This window comes from Mytilus trossulus, chromosome 12, assembly GCF_036588685.1.
Source record: "Mytilus trossulus isolate FHL-02 chromosome 12, PNRI_Mtr1.1.1.hap1, whole genome shotgun sequence".
NCBI lineage: Eukaryota > Metazoa > Mollusca > Bivalvia > Mytilida > Mytilidae > Mytilus > Mytilus trossulus.
In genome coordinates, this window is record NC_086384.1 from 49,858,740 (window position 1) to 49,876,734 (window position 17,995).

Genomic DNA, 17,995 nt, shown 5'->3' on the forward strand with positions numbered 1-17,995 from the left:
GAAATAAATACCGAAGGGAGAAATTATTTTTATATGTTACAGTTGTGAGTTTTGAGTGTGTTTTGGTGGAAAATTAGACTTATACAAAATTGTTTGGTAATATGTTATTTTATAAATCTCTTGTGTGAATATTTTTTCTTTCTTTTTCAATTATTTGTTGACGAAAACAATAAATATGATGTACTTTTCCTGATGATGAAAATAAAGGCTCCCTTTCAAAACAATCAAGGTCAAACAGAAAGTAAACATATGTTTTCCAGGTATTTTGTGTTGTGCTGACCATGACAGCTGAATCTGCAAATGGTATTGTTGTTTTATTTTTAAGGAGAATTAATAAAAAAAAAACCACCCCACAACTGACAAGTACAATAGATTATGTGAAAGTGTATAAAAAGTTGAGCACCCTGATTCTTACCTGTTTCAACTTTCAGTGTCTGTCTGACATGTCTGTAGCACATATACAGTTCCCTCTTCATATAAGTCTCACGGAAAAAGTAACCAGGAATTTTATTTCCACTGGGGGACCAAAGGCGGATTTAGGGGGGGGGGGGGGGGGGGGCAGGTGCCCCCTTTTTGGGAAAAATTTGGTTGCTTTTATAGGGAATCACTGAAGCGTGATTTCGGCGGGCCCCCTCTTAGGTCAGTCAATGGGCCCCCACTTATGAAAATTTCTGGATCCGCCACTGGGGACAGGGGTTATGTTTTAAAAAACAAAACATTTGTATTCTAATTTACATGTACCTGTGGGCATAATTGGAAATTAGCAAAACCTAGATGTAACACTTCTTTTCGATTAAGAAATTTCTCACAACGTATTATTAATGATTGGAATAACCTACCAGTTGAAGTTATTTCATCTAAAACTGTTGAAGCCTATAAAATTAGTATAGACCGTCATTGGGAGTCAGTCATGTATCAGTAAGAAAATTGATGAGGACACAAATAGTTTTCTATATAACTTTTTAATTGTGTGAAATAATGCACCAAATCATGCAGGATTGATGATTGTATCAGTTTTGAGAGTGTACCAAAATATGGTGGGCTTAAAAGGATAGGATCCTTCCATATGAGCCCCACAACGATCTTACAGGTACATGTATCTTTAATACAGGTAATTCTGTTCAATCAGATGACAAAAAAACAATATGAATCCTCCTCAATACCTTAAGCTGCGGTATCGTAGCTCTTAGGTCCTTATTTTATTTTTTTACTATTTGCGGCCCCGTAGGACCTTAGAGCTACGATACCGCAGCTATCATACCTTCTATAGTGTATTATATTGAAAAAAAACCAATTTCATGTTGTTGAAAAAGTAAATAAAATTGGTTGGGCTGAGTGATATTCTTTTTGGACTCAAGCCCCTTGGCCTTGAACTCCCCAATGAAGTTTAATGGTTGCTCCCTTAGGTCACAAGAACAAATATATGATGACAACAGGATACTGTCAAATAATTATAGTTTTGTTTGATACATTTAGGAAAAGGGAAATCATCCAATTACATAAAAAATTCTAAAAAACATGTTAAACACATTTTTCATTGCTGTCTTAGAAAACAGCATAATAATTTGGTCAATACTTCAAGTTTCAGACCATCAAATCAAAATCCCTATCTGTTTAACCAAACTTTGCAATTTTCACAGCTTTCTAAATATTTTAGCTTTTAGTAAATATTTGATGCATGAGTTGACGATAAATGGCATTTCTACCCTCAGATATTCATGATAATTGCCAATGCAACATCTAAATTCATCCTCATTGACTTATACTAGGAAATACCCATATATAATATTTTTTCAATTAATTGTCTTAAAAAATTTTCCTGACACTCCAGTTATATGTCATTATTGTTTACAGGTCTCCAAACATTGGTAGATCCAGTTGCAGAGGATGTCAAGGTCGTTACACTTTTAAATGATTTCATTAGTCATCTCCTAGAGACGGCACAACAAAGGTCACCAGATGGTATCCATGGCAACCAGAAGTTTCTGTGTCACACACTTGACTTTTTGACCTATCTGCAGTATTACTATTCACGAAATGCAGGGAATAGCTGCCTGATCTCAGATATTTTGTCTCAGTTGAGACAATTGCTGGTCATTGTCACAGAGACAGTTTACATCAGTGCTTCCTCCTGTGTTTGTGTTGATGCAGTTGAAAATGTCATAACCGTGCCAACCAAAACAAAATGTCAGCTGAGAGAATTGACAAGTCGAGTTGACAGGGTTACTAATGTGGTTGTAACACTTCAAAACTCAACTCAAACTTTTTTGAAAGAGTCGACAAAAACAAAATACCTTTCAGTTTCCGAAGAGGACCATTTGGTTGCCATGACTACAAGGTCAAAGCAGGTCATTGACCTTTTAGAGGGTTGTGAGATTTTGTTGTCTGCTGTGTCAACAGGAGTTAAAGAAAAGGCGACTTCAGAAAGAAGATTCTTTAATACATCATCTATAGCAATAGGAGCCATTTGTGCAGGTACTTTACTCTGGCAAATTAGTTTAAAAAATAAGAACTAGAAAGATACTTTTGTGATTTAAAAAAAATTTCTTGCATTATATGAAATATTTGCCACTGGCATGACTGGACAATAAGTAATCATCAATAATTCAATAAGTTAGAATCAGTGGCGGATCCAGAAATTGTTATAAGTGGGGGCCCACTGACTGCCTAAGAGAGGGCCTGCTCCATTCATGCATCATTGATTCCCTATATATTCAACTTAATTTTTTCCTGAAAAGGGGGACCAGGGCCCACTGAAAAACCTTCTAAATCTGCTTCTGAGAATTGTGTATGAAGATGGGGAATATAAAACTTCAAGTGAATCAGAAGCTTAAAAAGACAAATACAAACATGTACAACACAAGAGCACATTTCATTGTCATAATAACTTAATAAGCCCAAACAATCAGACCTTTAAGCCCATGTACAATAAAACCTTTCAGGATTTATCAGGGATTTATTGATATATAGATACTATAAACAAATTAAACAGGTATCTGAAGGAGATGTATATACTAGTATACAAGATGTCATAAAGTTGATCTTATAATCAAAATTCTTTGTGATTTTTTGAGAAGTCAATAGTAAAATTTAGAATAGAAATGGGGAATGTGTCAAAGAGACAACAACCGAACCAAATAAAAAAACAACAGCAGAAGGTCACCAACAGGTCTTCAATGTAGCGAGAAATTCCCGCACCCGGAGGCATCCTTCAGCTGGCCCCTAAACAGATATATACTAGTTCAGTGATAATGAACGCCATACTAATTTCCAAATTGTACACAAGAAACTAAAATTGAAATAATACAAGACTAACAAAGGCCAGACTAACAAAGGCATGCTTAAACCAAAAGAATAGAAGATATATAAATAATTTATGTATGAATAGTTGTTACTAGATCTGAAATATACATGATACTTACAAACATGATGTTAAGACTTAACAACAACAATGAACAATGATATTTAGAATTAAAAAATAATATCAATGATTGTTAACTTTAAAAAAGAAGATGTGGTATGATTGCCAATCATGCCAATGAGACAATTCTCTACAAGAGACCAAAATGACACAGAAAATAACAACTAAAGGTCACCATACGGCCTTCAATATTAAGCAAAGACAATACCGCATAGTCAGCTGTTTTCCTTGTTTTCTCTCTGTCTACAACTGCAAAATTTTAAAATTTCAGGCCGACTTGCCTGGCAGCTTTTTAAAGGAGTTGATACAGAGCAGTTGATAACTTCAGGGATCTGGGCTGGTAGTATAGGTGTGTCTGCTGTTGTTCTACAAGTCCCGCGTCTAAAGATGTCCGACGTTCTAAATCGTCTGGAGCATTGTGAAAAAGAATATGAACAAATGAAAAAGATTTCAAAGAATTGGAAGTTGTCTAGTGAATGGTCGTACTCCAGACTTGTCAGACTGCCTTCTCCTACAAATGGCATTAGATTTAGTCTTAATTAAAGATAGAGGATTATTTATATAATTTTTCTTTATAGGTAGGTAGGATATATTTTCATATCCAAACAGAGTTTTGTTTTACTTAATACTAAAATACAAAACTTTAATAAAATGAGTTGTGTTGGATAGAAATCTACCTTATGCAAGTGTTGTTATACATGTACATGTATAAAAGTTTAAACTTTTATTGATTTTAGAACATTTAAAGAGGAAATAAAACATGAATTTTATTCTGTTTTGTAGACTTTTTTTAAAAGCTCATCTTCAATCGACTACATACTTTGACATACTTTGCATAGAGATTTAAACCTGAAATATATTAACAGATGTATTTGTATTCATTGGGATAAGGTCGACTTCTATCCACCACAGCTCAAATGTAAATGATTATATCTATAGAAACATCTCTAGCTTTTATAAGATTATGTACAGTGGACATCACTTTATTTATTCAAGTTTAAATGGAAATTCAATTTTTAAAATATTCCTTGAATTTTTTTATCTTTGTTATTCTTAGTTTTTATACCTCTGAATAAGGTAGATACCTCATACTGTTCTATTAATACTCTATTTCTAATCTTAAAAGCTATTGGATAGCTTTTCCATCATAATCAATTTTATATGATGTTTTTTTTTTAAATGCTCATATTATCAGTACAGTCCTAATAGTATAACAAGAAAAGATAACTCTTAATGCTTTTTTGAGAAAAAAATCTTGGTATCTATAGAGTTGTTTCCCTTTTTACATTTGTTTGTAAGGTGATACAAATAATTTCAGATGTTATATATATTTTTCATGATGATTTTTGTAATTACCTTTTTGATTGGAGTGTCACCAATGAGTCTTTTGTAGTTTTGGTTTGGATATTGTACACAAGATATTTTTTCTTTCAAACTAAACATGATCATGTGTTATTTTGCCTGTTTTGAAGCTGTTTGTATAATTTTGAATACTGCTATGTAATTATGATGGAATAAATGAAATAATTGTATTTACAAAAAAAACATTTTTGATGAAATCTGAAATTATATAAAAACAACATATAGATAAATATTTTTAGGCTTTCACTGTGACTGGAAAAAGAATAGTATTAAAAGGACTGTCTGTGATGTCTGTTTCTTTTCTTTTGTATTAGTAAAGTGCATGTCAGGATTTAATGGCATAAATTGTGCACCTAATCTTTTTTTTTGCATTTATATATTTGATTGCCAAATTGCTTTTATTTATATTCAGAAAGTATTTACTATTTTTCTTGTTTTATTTACCCGGTACATGATATAATTAGATAATTTTTTTGTGTAGAATGTGTTTCTTTGCATGTTCAGCATGTTAAGGTTATGCTTGTTTGTTAGGATTACTGTATGTGATATTTTTGCATGTATGTGTTCTGTTAATTCTAACAAATAAGTAGGTCAGATAGTCAAACAAGGTATGATACTCAAATTGATTTAAGATTAAAGGGAGATAATTGTGAAGATACATGTGAATATAGTATCTATTGAGATACATGTGAATATAGTATATTTATAAAAATGGTCTTTGTCATCAACTCTTTTTAAACATTTATGTGCAATAGAATATGATTAATCTTAGCTAACAAGAAGCTTATAATAAAGTAAAGAAAATGGTTGACATAAATGTTTCAGTGATTATATACTAGCTCTACCTCTTTAAGTTTTACAAGACGTCCCTACTACTTTGTTCAGCAAATTGTGTTTATAATCTACCATTAGTTTTCAAAAGCAAGATCATTTTTACCTATATTGTTTGATCGAGTATAAAGGATATCTTTTTGTCTTTATGAGCATTTTTATGCCTTGATAGTATCTTGTTATTGTTATGCATTTAATTTTACATTTTGTGATACTCTTGAGTCAAATCTTTTATGGTGCCTTTTTGTATGCAGTTGTAGTTACAATGGTGATAATAAATGATGTCAGAAATTCAGAAATTACTCTGGGAATATATGAAATGTGACTGATTTCCAGCAGCATAAGAAAGAAATGAAAGACTAAGTAATTAATGGTAACTTTTGAACAACACAGACATAGAATAAAATACATGTACATGTATATCACATTTTAAATTGAGCACACATTTTCTTGTTAGATAACAGCCATATTTTTAAGGTATTTTTGTGTTTATCGTATCAGAAAAGTTTTATGTGGGTGTATTTTAATATTTGAAAGGAGTTATTATATATACTCGTATGGTACTATATTTTTAAATTTATAAAAAAAATTGTATACCTTTGTTTAGTGGCATTTTTTACTATTTCTATACTTTTATTTGAAACAGATATTTTTATATATATATAGATATAGGAGATTGTGGTGTGAGTGCCAATGTATTATTTTAGCATTTTCTTTTGTGGAAATGTTCTAGTTCCTTTCCTTTTTTTTTTTTTTTTGTTTAGCAAAATACAGCGTTTTTCAAGAAACAAATACTTAGAGGGCCTGTGCCTAACTTTATTTGTGCAACCTAGTTAATGGTCTCTCGTCAGATTTAAAGATTTTTTATTAATTGCAGAAAATAGATATATTAACTTGATGGTCTCCCAAAATAAAATAAATGAGTTTCCCTAATATTTATTATTGTTATTTTTTAACTGTCTGTACAATAAATAGGGCTATTTTTACGAGATTTTACAATCAGGATATATATGTAATTTTGTTCAAATATATAACAGATAAGAGGTTTAATACCTGTTATTTATCAACATGATAAATGCAGTTATTGTTGGCAATCTTGAATACGAGAGCTGTTTGCTTTCTTGATCGAGTCAATGTAAATTGCATTACTGTGAAAACTGCCATGAATGATAATTACTTGAACCACCTTCTGTGATACTGTAGATTTGTGTTAATGTGGTAACTCTGTAAAGTTCGGCTGAATGTTTTCTTCTTCCTTGCTAAGGACTGGATTCTTTAAAAGAATGTTATAAGTCCACTTGACAGGGAATCACTTTCTGTTAAGGAAATATTATGCTTTATAATGATCAAACTTAGTTTTTGATAAACTGCAATATATCCAATGCAATTTTTCTGAGTAAAATCCAGCTTTTCAACATGAGGAAATGTCTGTAGCAAGTCAGGAATAAGTTGTTTTCCATTCATCTGATGTGTTTTGCTTTTGATTTTGTCATTTGATAAGGGACTTTCTGTTTTTCCTTGGAGTTTGATATTCATGTTATTTTACTCTTCATGCTCTTTGCTCAACTTTCTAAATGTACTTAATGTTTATTTTATACTGTGTCATTTGGACCAAATGTTTTAAAACATGACAGATTTTTTAAGAGAAATCTATTTATATCAAAGACAAGCACATTTAGCTTTACAAGCAGTGTTTAAGACTTAAAACAAATTTTCCTTTTTGCCTCAGAATATTAATAGCTGGCATACTTGGTTTGTACCTTTTTACAAAATTCTTATTTTTTTTTTTAATTTAGATATAGACAGAAGGCATCACTGTTGTAGGGATCACTTTTGCATGTATAAATTAATTTCCAGTAAAAAAGTAGTACAAACATCATAAACATGTCGATATAGCTATCATAGGTACCAGGATTATAATTTAGTACGCCAGACGCGCGTTTCGTATACATAAGACTCATCAGTGACGCTCAAAACAAAAATATTTATAAACCCAAACAAGTACAAAGTTGAAGAGCATTGAGGATCCAAAATTCCAAAAAGTTGTGCCAAATACGGCTAAGGTTATCTATGCCTGGGATAAGAAAATCCTTAGTTTTTCAAAAAGTTCAAAGTTTTGTATACAGGAAATTTATAAAAATGACCACATTATTGATATTCATGTCAGCACCGAAGTGTTGACTACTGGGCTGGTGATACCCTCAGGGACGAAACGTCCACCAGCAGTGGCATGGACCCAGTGGTGTAAATAGTTATCAAAGGTACCAGGATTATAATTTAGTACGCCAGACACGCGTTTCGTATAAGACACCTATTTTACTGCACACTAATTTGAATTATATTTAATAACTTTTTTTTATATTTGTATTTTTTTCTATGTGTTGAAATGATTGTGATTTAGATTGATTTATGTGTTTTATGGCATTTATTCTATGTTATTATGTATTGTTATGGGTATGTGGGAATAAATTGTTTATGTTACATTAGAATCAAATTGTATATCTTTCATATCTGCATTTGTTGATTTAAATACGTTATGTTTTGAAATGGTTGTGATTTTAAAGATAGTATTGAATATGGATACTGTGAAATTATTAATATTTGTAGGTACTTATATTCATTGATTTAGGATTGTGGATACTTGATTAAAATATAAGATGAATACAAGCCTGATAAACGCAATACATATTTTATTTAACAGTAAAACCATTGTTAACCTTAACCCCAAAAATACAGGAATATAAGTATCCTACCAATACTAATGAATTCTCAGTATATCTATTGTTGATTTTGTTATGGCATTTATTGTTATTTGTTACACATTTAATCAGAGAACTACTTACATATTGTGTAGTATATAATAAAATGTTAAAATTTTACTTTTTGTGTAGCTTCACATTTAAAAATGTGTCATACATTTGTGTAAACCTTTAGTCTCATCAAAGTTATGGAACCTGAGACAAAAAGGATCCTCAAGTACATATTGGAACCTGAGACAAAAAGGATCATCAAGTACATATTCGAATGAACATGAATTAGTTTCTGTTGGAATGCACAGGAAATTGGCTTTTTGGTGATGAACATGAAATGCATACCTGTTGAGATATCTTTACAGGATATGGGTATCTGTAGAGCTGCACATGTTATCGCTATATCACAGGATATTGGTATCTGTAGAACTGCACATGTTATCGCTATATCTTACCTCACTTTTGCAATTGTTGAGATGCACAGGAAATTGGTATCTTTTTCTGTAATTAGTTAATACTTCAGTTTCATTATGTATATATCTTTCATATTCATTTGATAAAATTTACTGTTTGCAATGGCATAAATTGTTCTATATAATAAGAATTTTCTTATCCCTGGCATAAAAACAATGCCGTATTTGGCAAAACCTTTTCAACTCTTGATCTTCGGTGCTGTACAACTTTGTACTTTTTTCACTTTCGATCTTTTATATCTGGGCTTCACTGGTGAGTCGCTTTTGGCGTATTGAATTTTAAACCTGATGCTTTTTGTTATCTATTAATCATGTTTTTCTTTGTCTAATATGTTCTCCTATTTATTTGTATTATAGTCCTGTAATATTATGTTGTCATTTCAATGTTATATTTAACTTTGCCATTAAAGTGCGAGGTTTGGCATGCCACAAAACCAGGTTCAACCCACCACTTTTATTCCCCTTTAAAAGTGTCCTGTACCAAGTCAGGAAGATGGCCATTGTTATATTATTGTTCGTTTCTGTGTGTGTTGCATTTTAACGTTGAGTCGTTTGTGTTTTCTCTTATTTTTGAGATATTGAGATAAGACGTGGCACGGTACTTGTCCATCCAAAATTCATGTATTTGGTTTTGATGTTTTATTTGTTATTCTCGTGGTGTTTTGTCTGATGCTTGTTCCGTTTCTGTGTGTGTTGCGTTTCGGTGTTGTGTCGTTGTTCTCCTCTTATATTTAATGCGTTTCCCTCGGTTTTAGTTTGTTACCCCGATTTTGTTTTTTGTCCATGGATTTATGAGTTTTGAACAGCGGTATACTACTGTTGCCTTTATTGATCGAAAAACTAAGGATATTTTTTATCCCAGGCATAGATTACCTAAGCAGTATTTGGCACAACTTTTTTGAAATTTTGGAACCCTAATGCTCTTCAACTTTGTATTCGTGTGGCTTTATAAATATTTTGATATGAGCGTCACTGATGAGTCTTATGTAGACGAAACGCGCGTCTGGCGTACTAAATTAACATCCTGGTACCTTTGATAACTATTGAGAAACACATAAAACATGGTGTAATGCACGTTTATTTTGTGTCCATTGGAATGCACAGGAAATTGCTATCTTTACATGGAATTGCATTGTATTTATGGAGATTTGCAGGAAATGTGAATCTGGTCTAACGCACATGAAGTGGTATATATCAGGGATAACATTATATATCATTATCTTGGTATGTAGATGAAATGATATTTTTTTGTATACAAGTAAAATTGGATTATCTTAGGATTCACTGGGACATTGAATTAGTGTCTGTGTTGCTTATTTATAAGTTGTTCGCGCATTGGGCGATTCATTTCCTTTTTTAGTGCAAAATCTTATGTGAGTAAGTGTATGTTCGAATGCAAATGAACCTGCCCGCTAGGTTTTATGTTAATAGTTCAAGTGGCCGTCACTCAAATGCATTTAAGCTTTTTTAAAAGCTCATAAAAGTTATCAAAGGTACCATGCTTTTAATTTAATACACCAGACGCGCGTTTCGTCAACATAAGACTCATCAGTGACGCTCAGATCAAAACAGTTAAAAAGCCAAACAAATACAAAGTTCAAGAGCATTGAGAACCCAAAATGTCAAAAAGTTGTGCCAAATACGGCGTAGGTAATCTACTCCTGGGGGTAAGAAAATATACGATACCAGGTTCAGTATTGCTTAAACCTCACTTGTTCTACTAAACAAAGACTCAGTGCTGACACTCGAAGAATAACTAATACAGAAATCAAACAAAGCATAAAGTTGAAGAGCACCCAGCAGACACAACAAAAGTTTCTGCAAATACAGCTCAGATCATCTGAAAATTCGGTAGAAATCAGTATTAGTATTTCGTTCAATTATGTATATCATTAACATACATACTTACAGGTTAGGTCATGGTGTATTTGTTTAACATCTACCCACATATATCGTTTTACAATAATGTAGTTTTTTTTATGGATATCACCAGTAGAATAGGATTTTCTGATCATTAAAGAACAATTTCGTTCGCATTACTATTTTATGTGGTTTTCTGCAGTGAATTTTGACCGTTGGTCAGATTTTTTTTTTGTTATGGTCATAGTGTTATCAGTATTACTGCGACTTAGACATTTGTACTGATCTCTCTTGGGTTTTTATACAAAACATCAACAGTAAAACAATTATTGGATTTATTGCCACTGCTTATTGACTACGACCAAATTTTTGAGAATAAGTTGCAGAAAGCTTGACATAGGAAGTGAATCGCCGCCGGCGGCGGCGTTAGCTAACTTTTTAAAAGCTTTATAATTTAGAAGGCGGAAGACCTGGAGGCTTTATACTTTGTTTATAGATGCCTCATGTTACAAAGTTTTCGTTAGTCACATGAACAATGTCCTTGACCTCATTTTCATGTTTCATTGACTACTGAAAAAAAGTTAAGATTTTTTGTAATGTTAAATTCTCTCCTATTAAAAGTAATAGGATGACTATATTTGGTATGTGTGTGCCTTGCAGGGTCCTCATTCCCGTCAGACACTTTTCACTTGACCTCGACCTCATTTCATGGATTAGTGAACAAGGTTAAGTTTTGGTGGTCCATATTTCAGATACTATAAGCAATAGGTCTAGTGTATTCGGTGTATGGAGGGACTGTAAGGTGTACATGTCCAACTGGCAAGTGTCATCTGACCTTAACCTCATTTTCATGGTTCAGTGTTAAACGTTAAGTTTTTGTGTTATGGTCTGTTTTTCCTGTGCTGTACGCAAAAGGTCTACTATATCTGGTGTATAGAATGATTGTCAGGTTTACAAGTCGAGTTGGCGGGGGTCATTTGACCTTGACCTCATTTTCATGGTCCAGTGGTAAAAGTTAAGTTTTTGAGCTTTTTTTCTAATACTATATACATATGCAATAGGTCAACTATGTTTGGTGTATGGGCATATTATATGATCTATGTGTCAGGTGCGCAGGTTTTATTTGACATTGAGCTCATATTCACATTTCATTGCTCAGTGTTAAGTTTTTGTGTTTAGGTCTGTTTGTCTTAAAGTATAAGCAATAGGTCAATTTCATTTGTTGTATGGAAGAATTGTCAGCTGTACACGTCTGTCTGGCATGGTTCTGTTGACTTTTACCCCATTTTCATGGTTCATTGGTCAATGTTGAGTTTTCTAGGTTAATCTTAAGTTTAAGTGACAGCTGTAATAAAGCTGTATATTTAGGACTGTCAACATAATATCGATGATTAGTAAAGAAGGCGAGACATTTCAGCGTGTGCATTCTTGTTTGATTGATAATGATGTGTGGCTGATTTCTTGATAGCTGAAACATTGTTACGTTTTCGACCATACGAATGTAAAGACTTTTTCACCATAATATCTTATTAATTAAATTTAAGTGCATTGAACATATAACATTTATACAAGGGATGTCAAAAGGTCTGAAATTTGATTCTCGAGTACTCGGTCATGACTCGCTCGAGTAATCGGATAAAATTAAATCTTGAACGTCTAGATTTATAAAAGGCGTACGAGTATCCGATTATTTATATTTTACTTCAGAACTCGACATTACGAGCTATTACTCGAGGACTCGAGTACTCGTTGCCATCCCTTATTTATAAAGGTTATTTCCATTTTTCTAGCTCTGGATAGATACTGTTTGATGTATACTTTAAGTCATCGAGCGTATCACCAACTTAGCTTTGGCACCCATAACACTTGAAAATTCGACATTGATAGAATTATAAATTATAACGAAACTATAATGTAAAATAAGTAGATATTATGCTTTTCGTGCATTGAAGCATTAATGCAACTTTTGTTTTCAAAATTCCAATTTCAGTGTTCAGGATGAAGGTAGACTCATAAAAGAGGGACCAAAGATACCAGAGGGACAGTCAAACTCATAAATCGAAAACAAACCGACAACGCCATGGCTAAAAATGAAAAGGACAAACAGACAAAAAATAGTACACATGACACAACAAAGAAAACTAAAGAATAAACAACACGAACCCCACCAAACACCAGGGGGGATTTCATGTGCCCCGGAAGGGTGACAAGATCCTGCTCCACATGCGCCACCAGTCGTGTTTCACATGTTATAACAAATCAAGTAAATAATCTAATTCGGTAGGTGACATTCATAAAAGGGAAGGGGATTGTAGTTACGACGTAAGGAACATATTCGATATCATCTGTGAAACGGTTATTCCATAACGGTCAACCAACTCGTGATGGCGTCCGTAAAATTAAAGAAGGGATGATTTCAACTTCACCATTTGGAACTCTTGAAAGTATGATTTGATATATGATATAGCATAGCACGTTTTGTACTTTGTTATCATTTACAATAAATAAATAATCAGATTATATTTTATTTCTAAATTTTAATGATAGCAATGTATTACAATACTTGACAAATATAGAATAAATTAACAACCACTTCTGAAGTTGTCGATGTAACAGGCACAATAAAAAGAGGTAATGAGTTGTTATTCCTGGCACCTTCTACTCAAACATCAATAAAACACAAATATACAATAGACAACTTCCGAGTTCGATGCATTTCCGTCAAAAACTTTGGTTTTAGTGAACACCATTCATGCGTTTGGGCACATCGTCACTTCCGTTCCCATGTTGATCGAGTGGTTGGAAAACTATGATGCTATAATGCATGAGTTATTCGGCAAATTGAACTCTCACAATTGACAATGATCACTGCTGTCATTAGGGAATTGCAATTAAGTACTTACAGAACAAATATTATTTCTAGTTTATCCCACACAATGACGATCACTCAAACGCTTGATGGATGTTAAAAGTACAGTGATACAGTCTTTCCCCTTTATCTGGTAAATGACATCATAAAGGCGCGCATAGTTGACTAGTTTTTTTTCCGGTGACAAACAAACTCGAAAATGGTCTATTGGTTAATAGTCATTGCAATAATATTTTATGCATTCTTAGGGGGAGTGATCCCAAATGTTTTCATATGATTTACAAACAAAGCATAACAAATATCACCTATTGCATTTGTAATTTCACAACGTTCAGCTTACTGCCAATACATGAAATATTTTGCCTTTATAAATCATACACAATCTGATTTTACACAGAGTACGTGTCCAGGCTTTGCTTACAATAATTTAAAAATACTCCATTCTAATTTTTGTTTCAAGAACCTTTCGGGATCCTCTAGATTTGTCGGATCACTGCACACCTTTAAAAATTTGAAAGCTTAAATTTCATTGGCCGATTTATTAATTACCAGAACTAAAAGTACAATTGTTCAGATCCTTGAAAGCAAAGTCTGAACACGTAATCTGCTTTTAGTCTGCTAGTAATTGAAATCATACAGATCCTTACATTGACTCCTTAAAAATAGCATTTTCTTTGTCAAGATTTATTTTACAGTAAATTCTCTGAATTTCTGTTATCTTCACTAAATAGCTGAGTATCATTTTTACTGTGTACATGAACAGTTATTCTAGTAATATCACTTTCCTCTTGACCTTCAGGTACATTGTCAATTTGAATATCGGTATTTAGTGGTTGAGGGTCAACACTGCATCCGCTTCCTACACTTCCTGAAAATCAATGACATAACGTTAAGGATAGGAATAATTGTTTTTTATTATAATAATGGAATTTTCTAGCTTTAAAACCATTTTTTACTTTAATCTACCATTTTCTACATCATCCCTGTAACAAGTCAGGAATATGACAGTTTTGTTCCATTCGTTTGATATGTTTCAAAAGAGGGACGAAGGATAGCAGAGGGACAGTCAAACTCATAAATCGAAGAAAAAAATGACAATGCCATTTGAACATTTGATTTTATCTTTTGATAAGGGATTTTCTGTATTGAATTTTTCTTGGGGTTCGGTATTTTTGTTATTTAACTTTTTTTGCGTAATACATCTAATAGTTCTACCAATTCTTTAACATGAGCAACACAACGCTAGCAGGACCTGCTTACCCCTCCGGTGCACATGAGATTGACTCCAGTTTTTTGGTGGGTTCGTGTAGCTTAATCTTTATTTATCTATTTTGTGTTTTGTATAAGATTGTTTGTCTTTTTCCTCTTTATCCATGTCGTTGTCGATATATGGTATCTTTCGCTCCTCTTTTTTGTTTTAAATATTCCGAAGCCATGTCATTAGTAAATATTATTGTGAGTCATAAAAAAGCAATAGTTCACTTTGAAATATAACATAATCAATTAAGAAAAAAGTAAAATCACATCAATAACTTCGAGGAAAATTCCTAAATTATATTGCAAAACCAAAAGCTCAAACACTCCAAACGAATGGATAGAAATTTTAATGCTAGAAGGCTTATATTTCAACTTGTTTTCAAGATTTTGTAAATGTTACTACATGTATAAAGTGTTTAAACATATGAAAACTATCAAACTTTAAGGTAAATTTAAAATAGATGAGGTCAATGAAAACTGACAAATTCAACGTAATCAACTAACAGAACGATTAAAAAGCAGCTGTCATATTCTGGACTTTTCCAAGCAGCAATGAAATTGAGATTGAAAATGGGGAATGTGTCAAAGAGACAACATCCCGACCATAGAACAGAGACCAACAGGTCTGCAATGCAGCGAGAAATTCCCACACCCGGAGGCGTCCTTCAGCTGGCCCCAAACAAAAATATATACTAGTTCAGTGACAGTGAACGCAATACTAAACTCCAATTGTATACAAGAAACTAAAATTAAAAATAATACAAGACTACGCCAGTAACACTTGCCACTGCTGGTGTAGATTTATTTCCTCGAGGGTATCACAAGCCCAGAAGTCAGCACTTTTTGTTCTGACATGAATTGTCATTGATATGGTTATATTACAAATTTTCTGTTTACAAATTTTTTAAACTTTGGAAATACTAAGGCTTTTCTACCTCAGGCATAGATTACCTTAGCTGTATTTGGCAAAACTTTTAGGAATTTTGATCCTCAATACTCTTCAACTTCGTACTTTATTTGGCCTTTTTAACTTTTTTGGATTCGAGCGTCACTGATGAGTCTTTTGTAGACGCAACGCGCGTCTGGCGTATATACTAAATTTAGTCCTGGTATCTATGATGAGTTTATTGTACAGTAAGGTTGGACGTAAACAAGTCCATACACACAGACTGTCCTTGTATATATATAATTAGATCTTGTTGTTATAGCCTCTCCTTAATGTCAACATGATTCTTTCATTGATTTTTTCCAGATTATTTTGGTATCTGTGATGAGTTCATTTGTTATCTTTTACACAAGCATTCACCATTTAAGCCCCAAAAAGTGACTAAATACCTATTTCTTTATTTAGTAAAAAGGAATGACCAACATGAATATATATTTTGTTTTGGTTAATGATGACAACTGAAAGTCGTAAACACATTTCTCTCTCTCTCTCTGTATTAGAATATATATAGGTAGTGATCAATGAAGAAAATGCACAGGCGATCAGACATAACTTGATATCTATACATATATAGGTTTGTTTAAATAATTATCTACTTTATTATATATAACGGTATTCTATGGGTCAGCTCAATATTCAAGGTTATATTTTCATCGTTAAAAAACTGCATTCAAAATTATTCTTAGATTTACTTAATTAAACCCAGTCATAACTATATAGTACGACTTTACTGATATAACCTTATAGCTATATAGGTTTATTTAGATAATTATCTACTTTATCATATATTTAATGCTATTCTATCGAACAGGTCAATCTTCAAGGTTATTTTTTCATCGATAAAATTACTGAATTTAAATTTATTCTTATTTTTAACTAGTCATCACCATGTATTATGACTGTACTAAGACTGACATTACTATAAGCAATGACTGATGCATTGTTACAATTAAATAACCGTTTCTAAAAAATGAAGTCATTTTCCTTAAAAAGAAGATATTATTCCAAGGGTAATCGTGAGTTAATTTAAATGGAAATACACTGTATGTGATAGGCTAACAGAACTAACCTTTGTTTTATCAAAAAGAATATCCAGCATGGGTTTTATTTTCTTGCTAAAGGATATTTATAATTGTATCAACAAGTCACCAGTAACACTAATCACCTGTCTTTTGTGGACGAAGCGCGCGTCTGCTGTATTACATTTTATACCTGGCACCTTTTGTTATCTATAATTCGTGTGTGTTTCTCTGTCCCATATGTTCTCCCATTTATTTGATTTTAGTCCCATCATGTAATGTTGTCATTTTAATGTCAGATTTAACATTGCCATAAAAGCAGGAGGTTTTGCATGCCACAAAACAAAGTTCAACCCACCATTTTTTTTTATAAAAATGTCCTGTACCAAGTCAGGAAAATGGTCATTGTTATATGATTATACTGCTCCAATTGTAAAATGCATCTTTTCGACATATACCCTCTCAACGATAATGCTCATTTTCTGCAGGTACTGTTATTTATTAAATATAGTATTTACCCAGAAATATAAATTCTATGTTCGGTAGCGTTATCTAAATTAACCTTCAAGAAAAAACTCTGAACTTGAAACTTTCCCACCGTAAAAAAACAAACCGCCAATTATGCGTTGCAAATGCTTGTTAAACTAATGATGTTGTTGTAAATGGTATTTTTATTCCGATACCGTTTTTTAAATTGCTTGTTTTATCTAAGGGAATTTTTGCATCATGTTCTTTGGCAAACACAGATCATTAAAAATACCCACTTATATTGATCATATATCAATTCCCAATAAAGGTAAATATATACTTAGTATTTCTTTACGTGGTATTCATAAACGTCATGGACAATAACAGATCAATGACCCAAACGATATCGATGGAAGATTGAAAGCGGTCAACAAAGTCAATTAAGTAGAAGTCTGTTGTAATTGCTTCCTTACTGACCACTGTTCATAGTAATTTCTCCATACTGACCATTATATTAATCAGCTGGGTTTAATTTGATAGAGAAACGGATAACTGACCTTACTGACCACAGTCCATAGTAATTGCTCCATACTGACCATTATATCAATCAGCTGGGTTTAATTTGATAGAGAAACTGACCTTTATCCTGGTCTTTTAGAGGAATATCGTATGTTTTTCTACTAGATCTGCCACTCTTCCTATTGATTTCTGTAAAATATTAATTATTTATGTCAACCTT

The 17,995-nt window shown here is 32.5% G+C and overlaps 2 protein-coding genes across 4 annotated transcripts in view; one reads left to right on the top strand and one right to left on the bottom strand.

The window, feature by feature from the left end:
* The first annotated feature begins 218 nt into the window (after positions 1 to 218).
* On the top strand, positions 219 to 8,491 carry LOC134692760 (uncharacterized). The gene is made up of 3 exons (XM_063553275.1): positions 219 to 303; positions 1,855 to 2,475; positions 3,693 to 8,491. Exons 1-3 carry the CDS (start codon positions 282 to 284, stop codon positions 3,962 to 3,964), a joined length of 915 nt encoding a protein of 304 aa, XP_063409345.1. The 5' UTR covers positions 219 to 281; the 3' UTR covers positions 3,965 to 8,491.
* Positions 8,492 to 13,635: 5,144 nt separating this feature from the next.
* Positions 13,636 to 17,995, bottom strand: part of LOC134693680 (uncharacterized) — a 31,389-nt gene continuing 27,029 nt past the window's right edge. For 2 of the 3 annotated variants that reach the window (XM_063554572.1, XM_063554571.1), the window contains exons 8-9: positions 17,896 to 17,964; positions 13,636 to 14,434 (exon numbers count right to left, since the gene is read on the bottom strand). In XM_063554572.1, the coding sequence (XP_063410642.1) occupies positions 14,256 to 14,434; positions 17,896 to 17,964 (248 nt within the window). In that variant the 3' untranslated portion in view covers positions 13,636 to 14,255. The remainder of the gene's footprint in view (positions 14,435 to 17,895; positions 17,965 to 17,995) is intronic. The other variant, XM_063554573.1, reaches the window with a different exon arrangement.

What these genes read in the sequence shown, in the direction of transcription:
- LOC134692760 (XM_063553275.1), top strand. Translation starts at nt 282, where the DNA reads ATGACAGCTGAATCTGCAAATG. An exon ending in GACAGCTGAATCTGCAAATG is followed by an intron (nt 304 to 1,854) that starts GTATTGTTGTTT and finishes TATTGTTTACAG; the next exon opens with GTCTCCAAACATTGGTAGAT. An exon ending in AATAGGAGCCATTTGTGCAG is followed by an intron (nt 2,476 to 3,692) that starts GTACTTTACTCT and finishes TTAAAATTTCAG; the next exon opens with GCCGACTTGCCTGGCAGCTT.